The 27868-nt window shown below is 42.9% G+C and overlaps 1 protein-coding gene across 1 annotated transcript in view; it reads left to right on the top strand.

The window, feature by feature from the left end:
* The first annotated feature begins 3085 nt into the window (after positions 1–3085).
* The window catches only part of eml4 (EMAP like 4), a 156999-nt gene continuing 132216 nt past the window's right edge, over positions 3086–27868 (top strand). Inside the window, exon 1 of the mRNA XM_083651123.1 lies at positions 3086–3135. Coding sequence (XP_083507249.1) covers positions 3111–3135 — 25 coding nt within the window. The 5' untranslated portion in view covers positions 3086–3110. The remainder of the gene's footprint in view (positions 3136–27868) is intronic.

The raw sequence follows: 27868 nt of genomic DNA, 5'->3' as shown, positions 1-27868 counted from the left end.
TCTGGATACTTTATCCACCTCTGCATTTACAGTATTTACCAATCGCACATAGTGTTGGGTAAGCAAACGTTAACGTTATACAGTGATTAACAGTGTCTAGTATTGCATGCTGCACAGATTCGGACGTAGACAGAAAACAAACGCAGTTCTGTTTACCTAGGTTACCTCTTTGAGATGAGGCAGACTCAAAGCATACTCATATGATCTACCAGCTATAGCGTTATATATCTAGCTAACGTTAGATCAACTATCAATCAATGAGGGGGAACAAGGGGGTTAAACTCCTCTGGATACTTTATCCACCTCTGCATTTACAGTATTTACCAATCGCACGTAGTGTTGGGTAAGCAAACGTTAACGTTATACAGTGATTAACAGTGTCTAATTCGTTTCTTCCAGGGGTAGCCGCCGTCCAGTACCGATGGGACACACAACAGAGGATCATGATTTGTGAAGATCAAAGCTATAATATTCTGTTCTCCTGAGATTAACGCTAAACTCCATGTTACTGCTGATCAGTTGTTTCAACATAGGAAATTGCAATAACACACAAGCCAAATGCTGACATGAGAGATTTGCTTTGAAAAAGTTGTAGCTAGTATCTGCCAGTGACCGGAGAATATTGTTATATTTGCTTGTTTTAATGCTTTTGTCAATAAACATTGTCAACAAAGATAGCCTTGTATTATTATCATGTATCTAAATGTCGCAAATATGATCGCGCAGAACGACCAATTAGTTGTCTGGTCAGAGGCAGGTTGGATAAAATGATCAGATGTGATATAAAGATTGTTGATGTCGAGTGAACACGAACTACGAACCGAAGATTGGACCATGAGGACATGACGACGGAGAAACAACCGATCAGCAGTCTGCTTCAATCAACGAATGCTTTATATTTATTGAAATGAAATATGGTGATATCTGGTGGTCTGAAATTACTCTCTCTAGCTAGGCTAACTGGCTCATATTATGTCATATTATTGTGTCTGAATCAGCGTTTCATAACTTTATAATAGCCTAACATTACTGTATAGCCTGGATGCCGTTAGCTAATGCTACCCATCCTTCCATTGGTGTATGCTGCCTTTAGCTTGTGGTATTATGGTACAGTAATATTGTCTAGCTAGACAGACAAGTTTATTTGAAATCAGGGTGACAAGATCCCTGCTGCTAGCTCATCTGCCTTTCTGTGTCACAGAGTATCTAGCATGTTTACAGTATCTTGACAGACTGCATTACATGCTACACCATGCAAATATATTTCGATATAATTCAAACAATGGTTCCTTTCCCATACCATGGTGGGCTGGACTGTATGTATTGCTGTGAAAAAGTTACATTTGATTGTTTCAGGTGTTACACGTTATATTTTTAACTGAGCTTTGCGGAATTACCTCAACACAATTGTGTATCAGCTTTAAATGTCCAATATATACAGCATTAAACAAACGACCAGCAGCATTCAAATGTGCAAAAACGTTATATTTATTGAAATGTGGTGATCATGTCACAAGTCACATTACATAATGATATAGCGTTAGGTGTTCTTTTGATCAACATACCTCATAACGGGGATCTATACTGTTACGTGTGTCTACTAACATCATTAAAATATAAAGGTAACGCTGTTTCTGGTATTTTACTTTTAATCTTTGACTACGTTGCTAGCTAGTTAGCCGCAGATCAGCTCTGAAGCCCCAACTTGTATGGTCACTGCCCGTCCACTAAAACCCGATTTCAATATAGCGTTTAGGTGTTCTTTTGATCAACAGACCTCATAACGGGGATCTATAGCCTACTCCTGTGTGTCTACTAACATCATTAAAAGATCATAAAGGTAACGCTGTTTCTGGTATTTTACTTGTAATCTCTGGCTACATTGCTAGCTAGCTAGCTAGCCTGCCTTGGCAGCTGGTTGGGATCATCTGGTTTCCTGTGGCTGGTGTCAATCAAGGAAAATCCCGCCCCCAAAGTTACAATTTTTATCAGCTCTTTTACTCGAAATGGGACCATAATTTAGAAAACGGAGCCCAGGAGAGCATGAAAAAGACTTGAAATTGTTTATTCAGACCATAAGCTCATTCGGAAAATGTTTATTTAAGACAGAACGAGAGAGAAGTCGGCTCATTTTTAAATTGGAGCCAATGTACGTGTCATCACTTCCGGACCTGACGTGCGCCCCCCTACGGACTTTCGAATTAATGGAATTCCAGGATGGCTTCAGAAATGCCCATGTTCTGTTGCCCACTGATTCAAAGACACGCATGAGAAGTTACTGGGTGATCCCCAGTAATTCCTAGATTTTAACTTTTCATTTTCCATTCAGAATAGTTGCGGCAGTTCCGCTCAGTGTGTGGGTTAGGGTCAGTTATGCTGTGTGGCCGCTTGGTGGCGCTGTGTCCAAACCTGAGACACATTTAAATATGACCCAGTTCTCACTGTCTGTCTGACTTCTATTGTCAATAAAGATGTAAAAAAGAAAAGTCTCTGTTTGTCTGTCTCTCGGGGGGAAGCGCTCTGTGCCAAAACAGGCGGAGTCGGAAACCAACGTCCTGCCTGTCTGTCGCTCTGTGTGTTGCAGAGAGAGAGAGAGTGAGAGTGAGTGAGCGTAGCCTAGCGGAGGAAAGCAGCGTCCTGCCTGTCTGTCTGACGCCCGTTTATGTGTATTAGTTGCAGCAAAGAGACAGACAGATAGAGGAAGCAGACAGACAGCTTGTGGATCTTTGGCCTCCTCACCGCGCTCAGAGCAGACTTATAGTCGAGCAGAGGAACCTCCAGCTCGGCCAGGAAATCCCGCACAGAGGCCCCCAACCTCCAGAGAGAGAGAGAGAGAGAGACACACACACACACACACACACACACACACACACACACACACACACACACACACACACACACACACACACACACACACACACACACACACACACACAGACACACAGACACACAGACAGAGACCTCTGCACAAAGCCGCATGAAAGAGACTACAGAGACAGACCTACAGAGAGAGAGAGACCTCTGCACATAGCTGCAGGAGAGAGAGACCTACAGAGAGAGAGAGAGCCGAAGGAGAGAAAGACCTCCAGACGGTGTTTTTCTCTCCAGAAATGGACGGCTTCACCGGCAGTCTGGGTGAGCGACAGACGCTTTATAACCTTAAGCTTTATTATATATTATAGGACCCTATAGTGTATTATAGCCCTATAGTTTTATTATAGGCTATAACAAACCTGTGTGTGTGTGTGTGTGTGTGTGTGTGTGTGTGTGTGTGTGTGTGTGTGTGTGTGTGTGTGTGTGTGTGTGTGGCGTCTATACACGTGTCACTCTGTATTTTTATGAACAAACTGCACCGCCCCTCCGGCTCAGCAGGCTGACAAAATCAGTGCACTGTTTTGTTGTAGCCTTCTCTCTCTCTCTCTCTCTCTCTCTCTCTCTCTCTCTCTCTCTCTCTCTCTCTCTCTCTCTCTCTCTCTCTCTGCTTTAACTCAGTGACTCTTTACCTGCTTCATATTATGAAGGACCCACATTGTAGAGTAGACTAATGTAGGCTAGTGTCTGTAAGCTAATGTAGGCTAGTCTGTAGGCTATATAGTCTGTAGGCTAGTCCACCTGATCTGAGAGGTTTTGTTAGATAGTCCAAAACTCCACGGCTACTGACACAGCTACAGCCAGGCTAGTCTTGATACGGTGAGACCAAACCCATTAAAAAATCTGCCCATTTAATGTTTATTTGCTAATCAGCTAAGCTACATGTTGTAGGGCATGGTGGAACATGTCTGATAGTTTGTTGAGGTCTTACTTAATTCGGTACAGATAAGAAAGCAGACAGCACTTTGATTTCTGTCTGTAATTTGGTATGATTATGGATCAATGAGTTCACCTTGCTATGACACTAGAGCACATTATCTCCATTCCTTAGGCTCTTCTGACAGCTCTGACTGACGACTTGCTGTATGGAAGAGCCCTCTTACCTTACCCTCATAACACTTGTGGAAATCTGTATTGGGCATTAAACTAGGGCTGCAACTAATGATTCATTTGATAATCAATTAATCTGTTGGTTATTTCTTAAATTAATCAGATAAAAACAAATGCGTTGAGTTTATTTCAACAATTTTATTCAAAAACCAAATGTTGGCCTAAATTGACAATATTAGTGCACAAAAGTGCTGCTTGACTGGACCAGAGCCGTCTAAACAATAATGAAAAATTATAAATGATAAAAAAAAAGAACAACCTATCACTACCTACAGTGTGAACTTAGGGATGCACGATATTTATCGGACCGACAAATTAACGACGGATATGGCCATTTTGTGTTATTATTTATTATTCCAATAATGACATTTTAGCCGATAAATAGCCCCCGGTAATACGGCGCCAACTTGGCTTTGTTTTGCATTGGAAGCGGAGCATTGTTGTTGCATGCTCGTGACGTCACAAGCAGCTGCGCCTGCCTTATAGAGCAAAACATGGCCGCCGCCAGTATGGCTGTTTACAGTTTCAGATGATAACAATTTGCAATACATGTCCATTTCTGAGATGAGGGGAAGTATGAGCTGGTGGTACATTAAACCAAACGTGGGGAGGAGGCAGTGGATTTGTTTAGCGTTAACATACAGTCAATGGCGTTAACGTTAGCTGTTGTGGTGGCTAATGTTAGCTACCTAGCGTAGTTCAGCAGGCAGCAGTCCTCAAGCTTGTTGTGACAAAACCAAACATCCCCACATTTAAAGCACTTAATACTCCCAGAGCTGGCGTACACCATAGAGAACCTTATGCTTTAGCCGAAATGAAAACCCTAACCCTTAACTCCAAAAGCAACCCGCTAACATTACATGTAAGCTGACGTGAAGCTAACGTAGCTAGCTGCTGGGGAGTCATTTGTATGGAGACCAATAATAAGGAAAACAAATGCGCACATTTTCATAAAAAACACCAGTCAACATCACATAGTGGGCCCTATCGTCGCAAAAGTGGTAAGTTAGCGTTTGCGCTCGTTTAACGCTGCGGCAATGCAAATTGGAGGCGTGCACAAGCGCATTTGTATTCTCCCTGCCACGCTATTACCTCTATGCCTGTTATAATTGTACTGGACATGCATGGGGTAGGTGTGCCACATGCAAAACTAGGGCTGCAACTAACAATTATTTTGATAATCGATTAATCTGTCGATTATTTCTTCGATTAATCGGATAACAATAAATGCACGGATTTTATTCCAATAATTTTATTCAAAAACCAAATGTCCCAAATTGACACTATTGTGCACAAAAATGCTGCTTGAATGGACCAAACAATGTCTAAACAATTAGCCTATGAAAAATTATAAGGAATAAATAAAAAGAACAACTACATCAACATCATTATCTAGGCTACCTGTTAACAGGTTTGAGGTTTTATGTGCCTCGACTGGCATGTTTGATTTTCAGTGACTGTGGCGTGACTTGGCTGCCTCTCAAGGCAACCAAAGAATCATTTCTCAAAAGTAGGGGAGCAAATCTGTCAACAACAAGCCACAGACTATATAAGGTAGATTGTTTGTACAGTAAGACACACACTCACACACACACACACACACACACACACACACGTATCAAAACACCGGCTAGAGACAGCGTTAAACAAGACAACAAACTACCTGCCGTTAGATGAACGTTTCCTCACTTCAAAACGCAAAGCACATGTGTCTAATCTCGTTTACTTAATTAAAGCACCCTCTCCTTTAAAGATTTTGTAGCATTAACGTTGACCAGCTTACCCTGCTGCTCAGCTGTTGGGCCCCAGTCATGGCTAACGTTAGTTACGTTATGTTTTCCTTTGTCCTCATTCCCGTGGTGCGTCCGTGCCATGCAAGGTCGATTTTTCATATTTGCAGCTAACACACTTTTTAGTTTTACAAATGTGAAGCGCTCCCATATTTTTTTAATAGTCTAGTTGAAAAGTTTTCGTCGTGTCCGACATGTTGGCACCATTCTCGCAATCCCACGCCAAATTTTAAGCCCTGATATGTCTATAGCTATATAGCTATGTGACCCCAACAAATCGCAGCCCAACGAATCGATAATGCAATTTGTTGCCAATGAATTTAATAATCGATTTTCTATCTATTTTAGATTAGTTGTTGTAGCCCTATGCCAAACCAGCCGTTTCCGCGGACACAGATGGCATTCTCCTGTCGTCAGCATGTGCGCAATTACTTTGCACTAAGAGCTTTGCAAAGCACCACTTAAGCCCAAAAATACCCCACTGTGCTTGAGCGCAGCATAATATCTGCGCTGCGCAGCGCAGTGCAGAGGAATTCCTTCTGGATACGTCATTACGCACGGACGTGCCACGCCAGGATATCAAAATTCTGCTGCTAAAATTTTGATATCCTGGCGTGGCACATCCGTGTGTAATGACGTATCCAGAAGGAATATTAAAATATTTTAAAATATTAGCAGATAATTCAGTGAGGCAATCAACTATAATTCACTGAGAAACTTTTATCACATCGCAAAGATGGATTAATGGCAAATGAATTAAGAAAACTTGTTGGACATTGTAGCCTACTTGCAATAGGCTATTCACCTTCGCCTATCCCATAACCCGGAGGGTCGTTGGCACCACAGACTATCTATCGACATGCTCTCTCCATCTATCTCAGTCCTCGCCAAGCAGCTCTCACTGTTTCACAGAGTTTTAATTGAGTCCACTCTAAATCCTCCCATCCTTTCTCTTGTCTCCCCCTTTGCAAACACGTTTCTATTTCACAGTCACCAAAGAACTCAAATTGCATCAAATCACAGATGTTTTTAACAGGTATTATGATGTGATGGTGTTATTGTGAGATATAGGCTTATCCAAATTACACATGGAGAGAATTACAGCATATTGCATGCCTTGCGCAAACTGTATTACAGCGATTGCGAGACGGGAATCTGATTGGCTTGATTGATGTAACGCCCATGCATTGCCTGGCCACACCTGTGAATAATTCTGGTGCTTAAGACAACCCAAATCCCGTTTGTGCTGGCATTTTGGGGGCGCAGATGACTTGGCACGCCTCCAATTTGCGCCTGATGCAGGTGCCGTGTCCAGTTCCGCTAACCTGATGCTGCCAGATGGACGGTATAGCTCCACATACGTTTCACTAAACCAGTCGATCTGGGAATGCAGTAACCAGACCCACTGACGGAGGCGGGCACTTTTTCCAAGCTACTTGGCAGGTGATTGGATGACCCATCTGTCTATCACCGCTGGTGGGTGTTAACTTCAACCAATCAGATCGCCGAAGGTGCCTGTGCCTGATCTCCGTGGTATTCATTGATTGAGTCCTCACCGTCATAAAGTCACCTTCGAAGCATGAAGTTAGATTATAACGAACTAGTTGTGTGGCTTAGCCTTCCCAAATGTTGCTGTTAATTTTTTAGAATTTAATACATAGAATTGGGAACGTTACATTCAATTTCATTCAGACTGCCTGTCACTTCCACGGCGGCAGCCATGTTGACGAGTGAAAAGAACTACAAAGACCATGTACCCACTACTTGCCCAGACGAGCCTGAGCCCACCTAAGGCTACCGCTGATTCGTCGGGCCGGCATGGTTCGGCCAATCATCTTAACTCCCTGTGCATGACAAGATGGATTACGTCGAGAGAATCTCTTTTGATCTCGCGAGGTTATCCATCAACCACCATATTTTGGGGCTGTTTTAACTTAAAAAACAGGGAGGTCACGTCTACCCAGACAATTATTTTTAAACAGTTACGTCTCTGTATAAATCATTACAATATGCTCCCGTGAGGTTGGGATGCGTTTGGCGTCGGCCGGGCGGGGGGTGGGGCAAAACCCGGCATAACACCTGGACACTGAGCCGGCATTAAGGCACGCAAACAGGTGCGCAAGCGCAAAAAGCGGATAACGCCTGTACCAAGATAGGGCCCAGTGTCTTTTCTTTAATCTAGAGGGAGCATTTTTCAGTAAAAAGTGAAACGACAAATATGATGGCTTATAGTGAGGCCATGCCTGCCCCATCACTTCAATAGAACTGGTCCTATGCCAGTTCTGTGAAGTGGCCAGCTGCATGACAGACACAGCAAGTCTGACGTAGTAGATAATGTAAATGTTTATATAATTATAGCCCCGCTACCCAACAAATCACAACCTAATTCGTTGCCAACAAATTTAATAATAGATTTTTATTAATTATTTGTTGCAGTCCTACATTAAACTCACCTTATTCCACTCATGTTCCACTGCAAAATAATGACTGCAGGCGCTGTTGTAAAAGAAACAGAAGAGCATCTCCTCTTGTCTTCAGTACACTCAGGACCAAGCGCTGGACCTGGGGTGACAGAGCCTTCTCCATAGCTGCCCCCTCCCTCTGGAACTCATTCCCAAAACACATCCATAACTGCACCAATCTGCCCCTGTTCAAATCTCTAATCAAAACCCACCTATTCAAACCGCTTTTAATGATTGATTACTTGTTCTGTCGTGATTTTATGCTATGTAATTCTTGTTTTTAATGTGTTCTCTCTCTGTTTTTTTAACCCATGTAATGTAAAGCTTCTTTGAGTTTTTATAAAAGCGCTCAATAAAATTTAATGTATACTCCTAACCCTGCGCTAAAATTGAAGTGGCGGCCAAACTGTTTCTGGTCATATCTCTGTGAAAAACATTATTTTAGAAGCCAAAATATCGCTTATTGTCAACAAACCGGCCAACAGATATCAAAGCTGATGGACTTTATGGAAAGAGCATAAAAGCGGGCAGAGAGTTCCCCAAACTTTTGAGTAGCCAGTCAGATTGAAAATGTAGCCGGATCATGTTCGCGGCGTTTGTTCCAGTGGTCCTTTTCCCAATTAATAAACAAACCTCAAATATGTATCCATGAGTGTTTGACAATTGAAATAATACAAATAAACATTCTTATAAAGGCCCAATGATCAATTTAATTATAAATAATACAATATCCATATTGCAAAACACAAACAGGCAATGTCTATTTTTAAGAACAAAGAAAATACTAATAACTATGTTTCCCACAGGATTTGGAGAGATTGTGCTGGGTAGACCTTGCTTGGACCCTCTTGGGATGTTCGGGGGGCCATGCCCCCTGTAAGAAAAATGTGTAAATTTTAAACTAAAATGCATGAATCTGGTTCACTTTGAGAACCAATTTAAGAGGCTAGATCAAGGGTGGGCAATTATTTTTCATGGGGGGCCCCATGAGAAACCCAGATTGTTGCTGGGGGCCAAACAAATATTGTCATGCCGTAACCCAGGAACTTTGATGATAGAGAGGACCACAAAAAAATGTCCTCGCTACCAGAGGGCCAGATTTTGCTGAGGGTTGGGGGCCAAACCGCGCCGGAATCTGGGGCATTTGAAGTCAGTTTAGAGGAATAACTCATTTTAAATTACCTAAACACCAATATTTGATCCTTTTCTCACTCACTCCTATGTCACCACTTGCTCTCCCTGCAGGGCTTGAAATTAACTTTTTTGAACACCTGCCAATATGGCTGGTAGAAGTTACCAGCCAATTAGAATTTCCACTAGCCAAAATGTTTTTCTAGAAATAAATCAGAATATGAGTGGGTTAATTTAAGCATAAGTATCAGTAAGTGGCCCGGGATTCTCAAAGCCTGTGTTGAGGGTCATACGAACAAAAATGCACTCTTGAAGCTAAATGAATCCAAAACCAACAAGTTAATTACTTACAGTTTTACTTCAATGTAGAACAGTCATGTCTTACACATGAGATTACTTTTAGCCTTTTAGTCATAAAGATTATTGAAAGATATGCCATATTCCAGACTGGAATGTTATAACAGAAGTGGAGTATTGGCCAGAATGACATGAACATTTGGACACTTATTCAGCGGGTATCTTGTATGTTGCGTTCAGGTGCACTGTTTTTTACAGTGTATAAACTAAGTAACCGGTAGGCCAGAGGCCAGTAGGCGGAGAAATCGCCGGCTACCAGTGCTTGTTGAACCCCCTGAGCGGGAGCTGTAGCCCCCCTCCTCTAATGCCTGGATGTAAACAAACCAGACGTGTTAGTGGGAGTGGAGCAGCATCTGCTGTAACGTACTGGAAAGGACCAGAAGGGAGATGGCATCTCATAAAACCAGCGCAGTTTGGCAGTATTTTGATCCAGTAAATGAGAATATGGTTGTATGCAGGCTGTGTCAGATAAAACTGGCATATAACGTTAACAACTCAACCGACATTCAGCACAGGCATGTGGACGCTATGGCATTGCTAACGCGTTAGCCAGACAAGCTAACCCGTTAGCCACACAAGATAACGCAGCTCATAGGCAATGAATGACTGCACAAGATGCTTCCACTCAACTTTGCTGAATGCAAAGGCTCCCAAAAGTTAAATGGACTATATTTAGCATGAATACATGCGCTGGGGTGAGTTGATAATGTGTTCTGATGTGCAATGTTCATAAACAGTGCAAGATGTTGTGAATATTGACGATTATGATGAAAGTAATTATCACAGTTTCAAATGGCTCTTAAATACACACACTATTTTTTCAAACACCATTTGAACCTTCTAGATTAAATTGTGCTCAGTTTTGTCTGTTTTCTGCGTGTTTTCTTTACTTGTCGACTAGTCGCCATTAACATTTCCATTTAAATGTTGGGAAAATTAGTCGCCACCGGCATCCTAATTTTTTGGTTCTGACCGTAAGGTAAGAGGGTTCTTCAACAGCGGGTCATCAGACGGAGCTGTCAGAAGAGCCTGAGGGTCATCTGATGAGATTTAGTCTCTAGACCCAAATCTGAGAATATTGTTATTGTTAGATTGGCATTTAAAATGTCTGACTGGATTGCCTGCATGCTACAGATGAGCTTGCATCCTTGTTGTATGCAATGCATCTGTTCACATATACACACTTGACACATCTGCCTGGACTGTGATGTGTTTATGATGGCTGCTACAGATGATTTGGGTTATTGTGGTCTCTGCTTATTTCATGTGTTTTGAAGGTGTCTCTGTATGTGTCTACACGGGGACTGCCCCCTAGTCCGATACCTCACGAGTCCGATACCTCACGAGTCCGACACCTCATGGTTTTGGGTTAGGGTCTGGGGGAGGTTAGGTTTAGGCGTGGGGGTGGGAGAGGTTAGGTTTTGGGTTAGGGTCTGGGGGAGGTTAGGTTTAGGCGTGGGGGTGGGAGAGGTTAGGTTTTGGGTTAGGGTCTGGGGGAAGTTAGCCTCTTTTTTCGGACTCGTGAGGTGTCGGACTCGTGAGGTATCGGACTTGTGCCATGGCACCGTCTACACAGGGTCCAAAATTAACTGTTTTGTCCCTCGGCCAAATGGCTAGTGAATGTTCAAATTGTACAAGCCACTCAATCGATTACCACTGTTTTGTTTAGGCTGGTGAGTGAAGCTAATCTACCAGCAACTCTATTTTACCGGTGTTTGGCTGGTGGCTGATTTTGGACTCCGACTCACCGTGACGTCGCACTAACAAAAGTCACTTGTTTATTGTTGATTTCTGTTGTCATTTTCAGCTGTAGCTGTAAGATACTGTATATAGGTGATCCTGTAACTAAGATATATAGGTGATCTTGTAACTGTAAGATATATAGGTGATCCTGTAACTAAGATATATAGGTGATCTTGTAACTGTAAGATATATAGGTGATCCTGTAACTAAGATATATAGGTGATCCTGTAACTGTAAGATATATAGGTGACCCTGTAACTAAGATATATAGGTAATCCTGTAACTGTAAGATATATAGGTGACCCTGTAACTGTAAGATATATAGGTAATTCTGTAACTAAGATAAATAGGTGATCCTGTAACTTTAAGATATATACTGTAGGTGATCCTATAACTAAGATATATAGGTAATCCTCTAACTAAGATATATAGGTAATCCTGTAACTGTAAGATATATAGGTGATCCTGTAACTAAGATATATAGGTGATCCTGTATCTAATATAAATAAATAGGTGATCATGTAACTGTAAGATATATAGGTGATCCTGTAACTGTAAGGTATACAGGTGATCCTGTAACTAAGATATATAGGTAATCTTGTAACTAAAATATATAGGTAATCCTGTAACTAAGATATGTAGATGATCCTGTAACTGTAAAATATATAGGTGATCCTGTAACTGTAAGATATATAGGTAATCCTGTAACTAAGATATGTAGGTGATCCTGTAACTATAGGTAATCCTGTAACTAAGATATATAGGTGATCCTGTAACTGTAAGATATATAGGTAATTCTGTAACTAAGATATATAGGTGATCATGTAACTAAGATATATAGGTAATCCTGTAACTAAGATATATATAGGTAATCCTGTAACTAAGATATGTAGATGATCCTGTAACTGTAAAATATATAGGTGATCCTGTAACTGTAAGATACATAGATAATCCTGTAACGAAGATATGTAGGTGATCCTGTAACTGTAAAATATATAGGTGATTCTGTAACTGTAAGATATACTGTATAAGTGATCCTGTAACTGTAAGATACATAGGTGATCCCACCTACCTGACGTTTCTGCTTTGCTTATTTTATATAGCTTAGTTAGTGTCTTTGATAAACCAAATCTACCTACTGTAACAGTGACAGGCTGGTCGGACTAACTGCTAGCTTTGGGTAAACTCAAGCTGTCGTTTTCTTTATTCTGTGGCAGGAAAATTAGTTCTCCAAACTAACATTAGTGAAAGTGTTGTTATTAATTACATATGAAAGCATGGACATGCAGTTTAGACTGAACCATTTTCTCTTGATCTCAGTTGTTCCTCGCCCCTGTTTGATCTGCCCATTAATAAATTGTTGGTGACACAAGAGGTCTCTCCCTGGGAGATCATGTCAACAAATGGGTCTATATGTTGTGTGTTGTAGCACAAACAGACATTCAAGTGTGGTTAAGCTGCTCAGTCTGGGTCTATCTGCACTGCAGGGTCTATGTGCAGATCAGGAAATGATTTATTTATCCACTCTGTGCCAGTGTGGCCCCTTTCAGCCTAGTGTTCCCCCTTTCAGCCTATCACAGCCCAGTGTGCCGCCTCTCAGTCTTTCACAGCACAGTGTTCCCCCTCTCGGCCTATCACAGCCCAGTGTGCCGCCTCTCAGCCTATCACAGCCCAGTGTCTCACCTCTCAGTTTATTACAGCCTCAGAGGAAGTCTCAATAAGCTGCGTGTGTGTGTGTGTGTGTGTGTGTGTGTGTGTGTGTGTGTGTGTGTGCGTGTGCGCGCGCATCAGGACGTAGACGTGTTGGCTCCTGGTGGCTGGCAGTATAAACAGATGTCATTATGAGCTGACTGATATCAAGAGTCCATGTAGAGCTGCAGATCATACAGACAGACAGGCAGATCATACAGACAGGCAGATCATACAGATATTACTAGTTAATAATAGTTACTTTACAATATTACTGTCGGTTTAGAGTAACTCGTTACTTATTATTACACTACTTTTGCGTTACTTTCACCAAAATAACAGCAGTAGCAGAATGACTTTGCCGCCCCGGAATCATCACGAAAAATTCAACCATCTTGAAGTCAGTGTAAAGTTTAAACCGTCCAAAATTCTAAATGTTATCCTTTTCCTTTGGTATTGTCAAAAGTAACTAAATTGGTCTACTATAATATTACTGAAATCATTTTTTTATTTTTATCCTATTTTCTCCCCAATTGTACTTTGCCAATTATTCCCCCTGCTGCCCTGGTCACTGCTCCACCCTCTGCCGATCTGGGGAGAAACTAGCACCATGCTTCCTCCGAGACATGAGCAGTAGCCAGCTGCTTCTTTTCATCTGACAAAAGTTCACCTCAAAGTTCAGCCTCACTGGTAGGACGTAGCATGTGGGAGGATCACGCTATTCCTAGGGCTATTCCTAACTTTTGTAAACAACAGACCTTATTTCATGCATTGAACCGCAATCCATACAAAGATCCCACTGACATTTTACACGTAACTTCAACATCTCCCGGACTCATTCCTGCAGTACTCCATAGACCAATTTGGAGTTGACGTCACAGGGTCACTGCATCGGGGAAGCAGAAACTCTGAGGAAACAAGTGAAGCTGAAACTAGAGAGATCCCCGGAATATCTGAAAAAGACGTCTTGTGCCGTATAGACGCTGCCACGCTGGACTTTCCCACTAAGAATATGACGATGTCCGGCACTGCATCTTTGGCGATGTAGTTGAATCCTGACCATGAGTACGGATCAGCGTGTGGGGACGCCCACAAAATGTTATACGGCTGGGGTAAAACCTCCCATATATCTCAATGGGCTGACTCACCAAAGGAAGGTGCTGCGGCTCTAACTACAGTTTTGGGGATTCTAGAGCAGAACACAAGACGTCTAGATGTGCGTTTACTGCGGTGGTTGAATCCCTGATCGTGTCTGCCTGGGCTGGGCTATCAGCTAAATTCTAACTTTGCTGACTGGATCGAACGGGGGATTTACCCCACCCTGACCATGCCCCCAGCCAGGCTGAGCCAGCTAACCCAGCATCTATGATGAGACATCGCCTCAACCTATTGAAAGAGTTAGCTTATTTGTGTAAGCTAACCTGTCTGTTGCTGGCAAAGTTTTAAAACGTGGAGAAGGCATCCATATTTTCCATATTTCTATGACAACTGAAGCGCTAGCTCTCACTTTCTGCAAGCAGTTCGGCTCCGCCCACAAAATACATAATCGCTGTTTACAAACATATAAGGGGTCTATAGTCTATAGTCTTTCATCTACATTAAACAAAGAAATTCACATTTGTTTGTAATTCTTGATGACTTCTGTGCGAATATATACTGCTCTATTGCTGTAGATACAGTTCCCTGGCTGGCAAATGCCGAATGACAGCGTATGCGCGAGGATTGTCTAAGGCTGGGGAGGGGGCGGCATTGTTTTAATCTCAGCTTTGACAGACAACTGAGAGCTTCTTTATGATTCGTTAATTTTTATCATGTGATATGCTTTGAAGATAATGAGCCCTAAGTACCACCCACTCCAACCCCAACCTCAGAAAGCGGTAAAAACAGCAAAAAGGGCAATATTTAGGATTTGGATTGAAAGCAATGTCTATACACATAAGACCCTAAATTACTGTACATAGTTAGGTTTTTGTGGATTTTGTTTGCCAAGGTCTTTCAAATGCCCATCTCTAACAGACAGACAGACAGGCAGGCAGGCAGGCAGGCAGACAGGCAGACAGACAGACAGAATAATGGAATGAAGAATGTGCTGGAACTCTTCCCAGAGCTCACTGTAAAGAATGGGGGTTTGTGTCTCTGTCTGTCTGTCTGTCTGTCTGTCTGTCTCTCTCTCTTTCTGTCTCTGTATCTCTATCTGTCTCTCTGTCTCTGTGTGTGTCTCTCTTACTGTGTCTCTCTTTCTGTCTCTCTCTCTCTGTGACTTTGTCTCTCTCTCTGTCTCTCCCTCCTTCTCTGTGTGTGTGTCTCTCTCTCTCTCTGCATGTGTCTCTCTGTCTCTCCGTCTCTCTCTGTGTGTTTGAGTAAAATATGTGGAATTCCCTCGTTGTTTGAGTCAGCTGAACTGAATTAGAGAAACACTATCTGTGTGTGTGTGTGTGTGTGTGTGTCTGTCTGTCTGTCTGTCTGTCTGTCTGTCTGTGGAGAGAGAGACCAGTCTAATAGTTTGAGCAGTTAGGCCCATATTTTGCGAAGCACTGATGCTAGGGCAATTAGCGTCAGGTGTTAGTGCAATTGTAGGCATGTCCAAGTTGCCTGCTATTCTCAGTGGCTCGCAAAATGCCTTTAGGGCACTGCGCAAAGGTGAAATAGGCTGGATTAACTAGGTATATTATGCAAAGGCGCGTTCAGGCCGTCAAATCCACACAACCTATCAGATTCCCCCTCTCATTCCCTTTAATACTGTTTGCACGATGAGAGCATGCTGGGATTCTCCATGCGTCATTTGGACATCTCCAAACACGGCTCGTTATACAATATCTACACTTTTAAAACACCTAGAAAGTGATTAAACATTTTGATACTATTGTCATCAGAGTCAAAATCACACACACACAGCCTCGTTTATTTAGCTGGGGTCAGAATCATCACCAGTTTGTTTATTTATTCATTTATTGATAGAAATAAATAAAAAAGTAGGCTCATCTGACTGCTGATGCAGCATATTGCCCGAAAGAGATGAGAGGAGAGGTAGATAGAGAAAGATTGTTTTTTGTTTATTAAAAGCTGAGGGCTAGACAACTGCGTGTTGGTATTTTCTGGACATAGCCTGACTTTTGCATTTAGGGTCGCTCCGTTTGATTGACAGGTGATAGAAGCATGCTTGTCACAGGGAAATGATGGTTGGGATCTTTTATGACAGGTAAAGTTGAATGACAGAAATCGGTTCAGAATTGACCTATCGCTAAGCCCCAGTGGTGTTGTCTACGTGATACGCAGGTATACGCAGTATACACACTGCAAAATGACTCAGATTTGCGTATGCGCACTGGGAAATGCGCTATGATACGTATATCGTTTTCAATTTCCATTCATAAAATTCACCCTGTGTGTTACCCTACGTTCACACACAGCACCCAAGCCTTGCCTTTACCCACGCTTTTAAATAGGCGTCCTTTTTAGTCAATGAGGCTGTGTACACAGGGCGCCTCAACGTTAACCTTCCGTGTACCCATGCCTCGCCTGAGCTGCGCCGATTTTTACGTGAGTTCTATTTTCAAGCCGACTAGGCGCGTGAAGGCAGACTTTTTCTGTCAAGCCAGGAAAGAAAAACGTGACAATATCCATGGGAAATGGATCAGCAGAGAGAGAGAGAGAGAGAGAGTGATTGACGGGTGGCTATCACGTGGGACTTTCTCCTCGTCGGCAAACAAATCTTCAGGAGAGAGAATAGCGACCGAAGAAGCAAGATGAAGCTGATAGCTGAAGCTATTCTGTAAATTTGGGGAGGAACAACAACAACAAAAAATGGGTCGAATCTCCGCCCACTTCCGGCCGAAACCACGCCCCCCGACCGGGGGGGGTCAGAGTCAGTATACCCTCTGAAAAAAGGTAGACCACCACTGCTAAGCCCCACCCCCGTCCTCACTCGGGCAAACACAGGGCAGGCTGACTAGAATAAATGGCAGCCGTCACTGTCAAAGTTATATCCCAAGAGGCTCTAAACAACTTTTTGAGGCCTGATATTGTCTAGAAGCCATCATAAAGTACTTCACTATGCCATGGAGGGCAATGTACAACATTTAAAGCTATCAATAAAAAGAAATGCGATATTTGTGCATGGAAACGGCTTTAGCGAATCTTTAACCAAACATGCACTTTTAACGAAGGAAGACAGAAGTCCGAAGATAACCAGAATCTAACACATAACAGGCGACTGACATCCAGAATTTACATTTTATTCACTTGAGTAACCTCTCCGTGGATTATATATATGCCGAATTGAAGAGTGGCGCCTGGCAATCTATTTTATGTAGGCCTTCCTCTGTATAATCAAGAAACTTAGTGTCGATGTTTTTCATAGCGAGACAACAGCACGCATACATGGGTGTAGCAGATCAGGAGAGGCATAGCCTACTAGGTATGGGAATTTCATGTATTTCCCTCAACCGTTAGTTGCCAGACATTGCCGACAATTAAATGGTTAATTAACACCCCCCCCCTATCTCAAAGTGTGCACTTATTGACATTTGGAGGTAGCAGGCAAACTCTTCTTCTTCTTTTTAAACAAAGTGCAAGTATGAGCCTCCCTGCATTCCACAAACTAACGTTGCACGTCCGCATTTGTAATAAGATCGATGTGTGAGCATAGTCGTGGCAAGTACTTTTAATTCGTGGGTGCTGTGGAAATGGTGTTCTAAACGCCGTCTCGGGGGGGACCAGATCTACGATTACATAAGGACAGACGCTAGGGCTGCACGATATATCGTTTACACATCGACATTGCGATGTGCGCATGCGCGATAGTCACATCGCAGGACGTGCGATGTCAAAAGCAAATTAACTCGTCATGTTGCTTGATAAACTCTCACTTTAGGGGTAGCCTACTGAGTGAAATGCAGGCTCTCTCAAAGGAGAGAGACGCCCCGCTACTGTACTCACTCATTTAGTGCTTAGCTTCAACACAACAAACATGCACAGAGACCTAAATTGAATTATCTTTTGCTTATGTTGCGTTGCTGACAGTAGCCCGTCTGTAAACGATGTGGTTGTGGAGGCGGACTTGTCCACAGTTTGCAGCGCACTCGCATACAGCAGGCTGGCTGCTGTAACTCAACATGTCCGTGGAGTGGAGATATTTACTCTTGAAACACCAAAAAGCAAGACCGCAACTTATGACACGAAGGCTGATTACTGAGAAGTTGTCCGTGTTATCACTGTGGCTGTCTCTCCCCTTCAAGTCTCTGATGTTGCATCACATGATAGCAGTAACGTTACGGTAGAGTTAATCATACATAGCGACTTATTTACACAAAACATGTCAGTGAAAATAAAAAACGAAGAGACATATCTGGGCAATTAAATGTATATTTATTACTTTTCACGAATGAATTGTTTGTCACCGGTCGGCTGCATGTGAATCCTCGTCTCTCTGTACTGCCAGCCTTGCGCTCAAAAACCGGAACTCCGCAGATGCGGAGTGTACCACTTGGTCGTTTCTGGAGGGGGTTTCCGGGGGGTCAGACCAAGTGTGTAAAGTGGCAGGGGTGTTTCATTGTTGATTTATTGAAACGTTAGAAGAACGAAAGAAGTTGAAAGCAGTGATTATAATCAATGAAATCTAATGTTTTTCTGCAAATAGCATCATTGGGAGGTAGATTCTGGCACTCAATATTAGGGGTGGGCAATATATCAATTGTATATCAATATTGTGATATGAGACTATATGGTCTTAGATGTTGGATATGGTAATATGGTGATACAGCATACATGTTGTCTTTCCCTGGTTTTAAAGGCTGCATTACACTAAGTGAAGTGTAGGCTAGTGACATTTTAAAGTAGAATGTCATAACTTACTCACTTTTTCATGTATGTAGCCTAAGTCATGGAAATCCATTGGTCAAAATGTGTATGCACCCTGATAGATGACGCTCTGAGGCCTACAGTATAGGCGACAGCCCAGTGGTTGAGAAACATTAAAATACCTAATTTCCCCTCCAAAATCAGATGGACTCCTCTACAAAATCATCCCAATCATTCTAGAAGTATTCTTTTCTTTAAAATAGAGCTATTCTGGTAATCTGGTGAAAATCTGTATTTTTTCATATCGCAATATATATCGCAGGGGCAGGGAATATCGCAATGTCAGTTTTTTCCAATATCGTGCAGCCCTAACAGACGCTGTCGTTTACTCTCGAATAAAAAATAGGCTCCACACCATTGACATATGCTCCACACACACACATACACAACAGCAGCTGGGCACTGGCTCATAAAACAACCAGATTTACCATAAACAACGTCCACAGTGACCACACTGACACTATGCTCGCAAAGCAGGTGATGATTGGATAGCTACACATTGTACAAACAGTACATAACGTTAATACAACCAGTGTTGGGCAGTAGCTAGCTACGAGTAGCGAGGCTAAGCTTTCCAGAGGAAAAAAGCAGCACAGAGAATCTGGAATAAAACAGGAGGAGACAGCTGTCAAGTGCAATAGCGATATAAGCAAGCACTTCCATGTGACAGACACGTCTTATCCTTCGTTGTTGGTTCCTTGCACTGCTCGAACCGCCCAACTCTTCCTTTGATTGGGTTAGGTTTAGGCATGAGGAGTGACAATTGGTTAGTTTAGGTTAGTAAGCCAATCAAAGGCAGAAAGGCAGAACCGACTTTCGGTTAACTGTTTACATCCCTATAGCCTACAGCAGACCACTTTTTCCATCATGTTTTCTCTTTAGACTACCTCACATTTATTTGGGGAACGAGATTAATTCCGTCGTTTTAGGGTTTGACTGGTGTCTAGCGTTGTTTTAATCACATCAATCAATGCACCTCCTCTTCAACCAACTCCGTCATTACGTGCATAACGTAATGGCTGGAACCTTGCATAATTCAGCATTTTCTTTTGCCGAATTTCTGAATACCATGATGATTTCATGATACCTTTGGATCACGGAAGGCAAATGAGGGAGAAGACTCATCTCGCTGTCACCAGGATTGCAGATTTAACGTCCAAACAGCAGCATTATAGTGGCTGTGAGTGGATCTACGTTTACTAGTTTCTTATTATCCATTGCCTGGCCTCCCAGGATACCTCGTAATGTTGCATTTACCCCCATGCACATCGTTTGATAATTTATTTTCTACTTATAACTGTATGAAACACCATAACACCAGAGGAGAATCCCGATTTCTTCTGCTTCTCTATATGCTTCTCTATGGAGCTCTCGGCTCCGGTTGTCCGAGTGTATTGTGGAGCTACACGCGCTGTGATTGGCTCGTCTGCATTCGGGGCGTGGCTTAGCGATAGGTCAATTGGGAATTGCAGAGGATTTTGATGACGTAGATCTCTGTGGTCAGCTGTGCATTCATGCAGTCTCTCTCTTTCTCACACACACACACATACACATCCACTGTCACTGTCACCATATTCAAATCACAGTCATTTTCAAATCACCATATTGGTGTGATCTGTAGATAATATGACATTTCACATTACCCCCCCACCCCCCATTAATTTAACATACTAAGGTCCATTGAAAAAACAAACTGTATTTTGCTTTGAAGAAAAATGTTGCTTCATTGAAGTGAAACTAATATGAGAACGTTGACACAAGGCTCCTCATTGTGAACTTATTTGTAGTGGCGTGTGGTACCGTGCGTATTGCTCTACATATGGTGGGCACAGTATTACAGGGAAAGCTCACAGTACTTATCTGTCGTAGCTTGATATCTCGGAATACCTCAAAATGGTGTATGGTTGTGATAATAACTTTAGTTATAACACGTTATCAGTGATGTGTATCATTATGATAATAACTTTAGTTACTTAAGTCATTTTTATTGCAGCAAAATGGGATGGTTAAGCAGACTGTTCAACACTGTCATAAAAACCTGTCATAAATGTTGCATGCCCCTAACAAATTATATCAAAATATTGCGATACTTGTCATTCGTGTGATACGACGTATTGCCACACAAAATATTGCGATGCTATGCTGTATCGATTTTCCCACCCAACCCTACTGGCTATAGATCTATGTTGTGTAGACCTACTGTGTAGTACTGTGTACCATGTACTGTAGTGCTACAGTCTGTGTATTACTATTACTGTAGGGTTAGTCTGTGAGTAGTACTGCAGCATTACTCTGTGTGTGTGTGTGTGTGTGTGTGTGTGTGTGTGTGTGTGTGTGTGTGTGTGTGTGTGTGTGTGTGTGTGTGTGTGTGTGTGTGTGTGTGTTGGCTGAGTCCTGCCAGGCTAATTGGAAACAGAGCTGGTAGGAATGTGTGTGTGTGTGTGTGTGTGTGTGTGTGTGTGGGGGGGGGGGGGGGGGGGGGGGGGGGGGGTGAAAGAGGGCAGGAATACACACACACACACACTGCTTTGGCTCGGCGCTGCGTCACGTTCAGTGTTTCTGTTGTTCTGCTTCTTTTTATATTCAGGTTCCAGGGTTAGGCTATATTATATTCAGGGTCAACATGGAAAACGGAAAACATGCTACAGCGTCAAAGCCCTCGCCGAATGCGCCACAGCTGGCGTCTCAGCTCCCCAAAAATGTGACTTTACTCAGCTGACGCGAACAGCGCAAGTATAATGTAGATGAACAGCGCAAGTATAATGTAGATGAACAGCACAAGTATAATGTAGATGAACAGCACAAGTATAATGTAGATGAACAGCACAAGTATAATGTAGATGAACAGCACAAGTAGGGGTGCACCGATCATGTTTTTTGCCACCGATCACCGATTGCCGATCACCTATGAGAAATATCTGCCCAACCGATCATCGACCGATCACCGATTACCGATTACCGATCACCGATATATATATATATACGCCCTGGGGTGTCCGTAAAAACACGAGGCAGGAGACAGATGGGAGTTCAACCGTTTAGTTGTCAGTTCTCTTCAGTACAGTACAGCAGTATAGGCTCTTTACAGCATTATGACAGGAATAGTAGGATTGTGTGTGGTCTGGAAAAAGGAGGCAATAAAATATACAAACAGGTCAGTAACCAAGCTTGCTGTTATATAGGCCAATTATAGTGATAATTAACAACTAATAATATATAAATGATAATTAGGTAAACTGTAAGTCAGTTACTCTTAAACACCAGTCTTGAACCATGACTAAAGCCAAAGAGCTCCCACTCATAGAACCGGGGTTATGCACAATAACCGTCATACATTGGGATCCGCATCGAACGAACATCACAACGACCCGCCCATCGAGGCCGAGTTACAGTGTTATAATTAGCAGCACTATGAGTGCGATCTACATAATGGTGACAGGGTTACATGACGGGAGAAACAACAGAATCACAAGCTACACACGAGCTAAACTCCATCTGAGTAGTGGCATTAATTAGCGCAACAGACAATCAAACCGCAAGTGCACGCCTAAACAAACGTTATTGCAATGATTGCAGGTAGATCGATCTAAAACCAAAAGGGAATGCAATACAGGAATATTAACATAATAATGACTTACTGGTTGGTCATATACGCACACATGGAAGAAGGGGATTAGAACATGTTCAACTGATGTCCAAAGAAAGGAAGAAAGTCCGTCTGAACGGAGCGCACATCCACATACTCAGCCGCACACTTTCGCTTCCTTCAAAGTGCCCGCGGGAACATCAATGCTTGCGTGGAAATTGTCTGTGTGTGCGCGTGCACTACCCCGACTACCACAGTAGCACCGTGTCAATCTGGGACTTTAATACACACGGACTTAACAGCATGCAAATGCCTCGGTAGGCGGGAGGACTGGAGGTAACTTCTCTCTGCTGAGGCTGCTCTAATCACCAGCTGATTTGTGTGATTCAAAGACGCAAGGGGTGTGTTGACAGTCTGGTGCGGTGTGTGCATGGAGGTGAGTACACTGACGAAAGCAAAGCGTGTGCTTTGCAACACAATGATATAAACGTTAGAGCACAATATGAAAGTTAAACGATAGACATTGAAGACATGAAAATGGGCTGCCTCATGTTTCTCACGTGCAGCATGATCGGCTATGCGATCGGCAACATTAAAGGAATATCGGAAACAGCAGATCACATATTTGAGGTCCAAATCGGCCGATACAGATTGCGTATCGATCGATCGGTGCACCCCTAAGCACAAGTATAATGTAGATGAACAGCACAAGTATAATGTAGATGGCGAGATAACAGGAGAGAGTGAAAGCTATGATGAAGTATATGCACTACATTCTCTCCTTGGGCTAACGTTTGAGTATATACAGTAGGTCTAGCTGCCGGCGGCAAGGTTCCAAGTCAAGGCTGAGGTTGGAGCATATATTCTATTCTATTCAGTGTTAGGGTTAGGTTAGATTTTATTTGGGGTTAGGGTTAGGTTATATTTTATTCAGGGGTTAGGGTTATATTATATTTTATTATATTATATTCGGGGTTAGGGTTATGTTATGTTATGTTATATCCAGGGTTAGGGTTATTCAGGTTTCCAGGCATCTGTTTTGAGCTCCTTTAGTGACAGACTAGGTATGTCTACTACAGTAGATGCTCTTCAGACTAGTTATGTCTACAGTCGATGTTCTTCAGACTAGTTATGTCTACAGGCGATGTTCTTGAGACTAGTTATGTCTAGGGGGTACGGTGGCGCAGTCGGTAGCGCTGTCGCCTCACAGTCAGAAGGTCCTGAGTTCGATTCTCGCCTGGGACACTGTGGGCGCTGTGGTTGTGTTCCCCCCCATATCTTCAGTGCCTACTGCCCAGTTGGGGTATCTCGACGTTTTTTTTATTTTACCTTTATTTTACCAGGCGAGACAATTAAGAACAAAATTCTTATTTACAATTCAATTCAATTCAAACTTTATTCAAGACACACACAGGGGGGTCCACAGTGAAGAACACATAAAACATATAAAAACAAGACAAAAACAAAACAATAAGTCAACAGGGCATATACAAACAAGGCAGGACTTTCAGCCTTATCTCTGCACATACAGGCTAGAGCGCCAGTGTCTCCATAGCTTAGATGACAGCCTAACAGAGCTCTTGGCAGGATTAGAGAGTGATACAATGATGCTGTTCACAGAGTCTGTTAACACATTCACTGCCAGCCGTTTTTCAATACTGTAGTTAGCTTCTGCCAGAGGGTTTTTTTGAGGATTCTGGCTCATTTTACAAGAGCCGAGGATTCTTTTCTGCTTGGACTTTGTGAACACAAAGTTCACAAAAGTACTAATAGAATGTGTGCTTTCTCTGTCTAAAAGAGTTAGTTTGTAGAGTTAGTAGTTATGTAGATATTAGCCGTTGAGTACAGCATGGTTTCAGAGATTTTCAGAGAGTTTTGAGATAAATGGATTTTTAGAACCACCTCACGTGCCTGTGATTATGGGTGCCCTTGGGCAAGTCTGTATACTGTATTGTGTTTGTGTGTGTGTGTGTGTGTGTGTGTGTGTGTGTGTGTGTGTGTGTGTCTCCAAACTCCTCCCTCCGTAGGTGTGTCTCTGGTGGCTTTGCAGTGTTTTGTCACAGGCGAGTTTCTGTTGCCTCACAGATCCCAAAAAAAGAGAGGGGAATCGCAGGAGCGGGGAAGAGGAGAGGCGAGGGGGGGGGTTAGACACGGGAGAGAAATTCCTTCGCGATCCCCTTCTTCCAATCTTGAGGCGTACTCCGCTCTCGGTGTGCTGCTGCTGCTGCTGCTGCTCGTCTGTGCTGCTGCTGCTGGCGGCGCGGCCGCTCTCGGGCGAGTCTGGATTACTGTAAAACGGGCTCGTTCGTTTCTTGGGGTGTCGGTTGAGAGCTTTGATGAAGCTTTTGCGATTCTGGTCTTATTTATGCTCAAAGGTACTCGAGTGTGTGTGTGTGTGCGCGCGCGCGCGCGTGTGTGTGTGTGTGTGTGTGTGTGTGTGTGAAATCGAAAGCGTTTTCGCCAAGCCATTTCCTTGAGAATGGCTTCCTCCCGCGGCTGTTTTTGCTCGGCTTTCTCTCTGTCTGGAGAGCACTGTCGCCACTTAGTTGGTCGGTAAAATAGATTATACACATTCAATACCTCCAATATTGGTATAGGAGACGTAAAAGGGTTTGATCGATGTCCCACCGTCAATTTTTTTTTTTTTTTTTTTAAGCCGAGATATCTCGTCATTGGCAGTGAACCGTTGGATTCTGTAAGCCGAGATATCTCGTCAATGGCAGTGAACGTGTTAACCTGTATATAAATTAGGGATGCACCGATTACCATTTTCTTGGCCGATTCCGATTTCCGATTTTTGAATAGTCTGACTTGCCGATACTGATTTTTGCCGATTCCGATTTTTTTTTCTAAAAACAACAATTGACAGCTTACACAAACGTTTTTGTAACTTTGTTTGAAAATTAAGATTCATAGAACAATTCTTACATCTAATGGGGATCCAAATAAACAAATAAACAATTCTTATCATTTGCATGAAGTAGGACCATCTCATCTCAAAATAAAAGTTTTCCAGGTTAGGCTACTGGACAGAGCTTTTTTGTGCAAATACAATGAATACAAAAATTAAATTAAATCCAATAGCCTATATCCCACAGCTATCATGCATTTACTTTTCCAAAAGAAAACAGGTGCAACAGAACATCAAAATGATCCATGGACAAGGAGTTTATAGACTGGCTCCAGACCAGTCCTCTTGAGTAGAGGGGAAATGAGTTTATGAGTTACAGTAACGATCTTCAGTCTGAATATCAGGCGGAGTTTACACATAGTCCGAAGTTTGGTATGCGTATTTTTATCTGCCATCCGAAAAAATATCATCACGCACAGAAAACGTTGCACACTTGCATTTTTATTATTATGTCCGTCGTTCTCATGTCGTTCTATTTGCAATACGAAACAAATAGTCTCTCCTGTATCCACCACATTGCAACATGAGTGACAGGCTGAGGCAGCAGCGCTGATGTTTAATGGAAAAGGCAGGTCGGGGAATGGTTATACTGGACACAATGCTCACGGTCACCTCGCCAAGCCGGCTGTGTGCGGTGGCGGGTTGCTGGAGGACCGCTTCCTGGGGAGAGAGAGTAGAGAGAGAGGGGCCAGTGAGGTGAAGCGAGCCGCTCAGACTGGACTCCAGCCGAGCGGGACTCGGCCGCATCTCTGTCTCCATGGCTTATTTTCGACTTGCATGTGTGACAAACTGCGAGCTTTGTCTACTTCACTGACGGTGAAAAAAATCCACAACGAGGAAGGTATGCTGGCGTGTGTGGCGTGTTGGCTGGGTGCCTGTCTCGGTGCTTTGGGGTGCGCGCACGTCATGTGAAAATCGGCTCACAGAATCGGCTATTTAGAGTGACCGGCGCAGATCACCGATCGAGGCCGATCACGTGAAAATCGGCCATTTCCGGTCACGTGCCGATCAATCGGTGCATCCCTAATATAAATCTATACATCAGGTTTCGTAATACAGCAGGGCAAGTGGGTACATTTATTTCTACAAACATTTGACTGGCACTACAGCATCTTGGGGCTTTGAGCAGTAACCTCATGCAGTCGTTATAGGCCACTGTCACTTTTTGCAGACTGCCCTTTTTGTAGTGTCGCCACAGGTGGGCCGTGTATAGCGGAGTGCAGTAAGCTTTAAAAAGTGAGATTTTCACTGGTACTGAGCAGAAATTGAATTTGCGAACAAGCATGTTGGCTTGGGCATACAGTTTACGGCGCTGTCTAAAAACATCTCTGTCATCAGATAGGTCATTTGTTATAAAATGACCTAGATATTTGGTCTCCTTGCACTCTTTCAGTGTCATACCAGACAGATAGAAGTCAGGAAATACCAGCTTACTGTCTTCCTTACTTCTCACGATCAGAGTTATGCTCTTTTTTGCGTTGTACTTGATATCAAAATCAATTCCATACTGTGAGCACACTCTTAACACATTGAGTGCCAGCCGTTTTTTCAATGCTGTAGGTAAGTTGTGCCAGGTTTTTTTTTTAGGATTCTGGCTCATTTTACAAGAGCCGAGGATTCTTTTCTGTTAAGACTTCGTGAACACCAATCATCTAAAAAGAACTAATAGAATGTGTGCTTTCTCTGTCTAAAAGAGTTAGTTTGCAGAGTTAGTAGTTATGTAGATATTAGCCGTTGAGTACAGCATGGTTTCAGAGATTTTCAGAGAGTTTAGAGATAAATGGATTTTTAGAACCACCTCACGTGCCTGTGATTATGGGTGCCCTTGGGCAAGTCTGTATACTGTATTGTGTGTGTGTGTGTGTGTGTGTGTGTGTGTGTGTGTGTGTGTGTGTGTGTCTCCAAACTCCTCCCTCCGTCTGTGCTGCGGAGGGAGGAGGCTCCGCGGCCGCTCTCGGGCAGTCTGGACTGTAAAACTGGCTCGTTCGTTTCTTGAGGTGTCGGCTGAGAGCTTTGAAGAAGCTTTTGCGATTCTGGTCTTATTTATGCGCAAAGGTACTCGAGTGTGTGTGTGTGTGCGCGCGCGCGCGCGTGTGTGTGTGTGTGTGTGTGTGTGTGTGTGTGTGAAATCGAAAGAGTTTTCGCCCAGCTATTTCCTTGAAAATTAGAATGGCTGTGGCTTTCTCTCTGTCTGGAAGAGAACTGTCGCCACTTAGTGGTCGGTAAAATAGATTATACACATTCTCTTCCTCCAATAGTGGTATAGAAGACGTAAAAGGGGTTGATTGATGTCCCACCGTCAAAAAAAAAAATGTTTATGTAAGACGAGATATCTCGTCTTTGGCACTCAACGGTTGGA

The sequence above is a fragment of the Poromitra crassiceps genome, assembly GCF_964638095.1.
Source record: "Poromitra crassiceps genome assembly, chromosome: 14".
Lineage (NCBI taxonomy): Eukaryota > Metazoa > Chordata > Actinopteri > Beryciformes > Melamphaidae > Poromitra > Poromitra crassiceps.
Note: the sequence above shows the minus strand (reverse complement) of the source record. Positions and strands in the feature narration are given on the sequence as shown.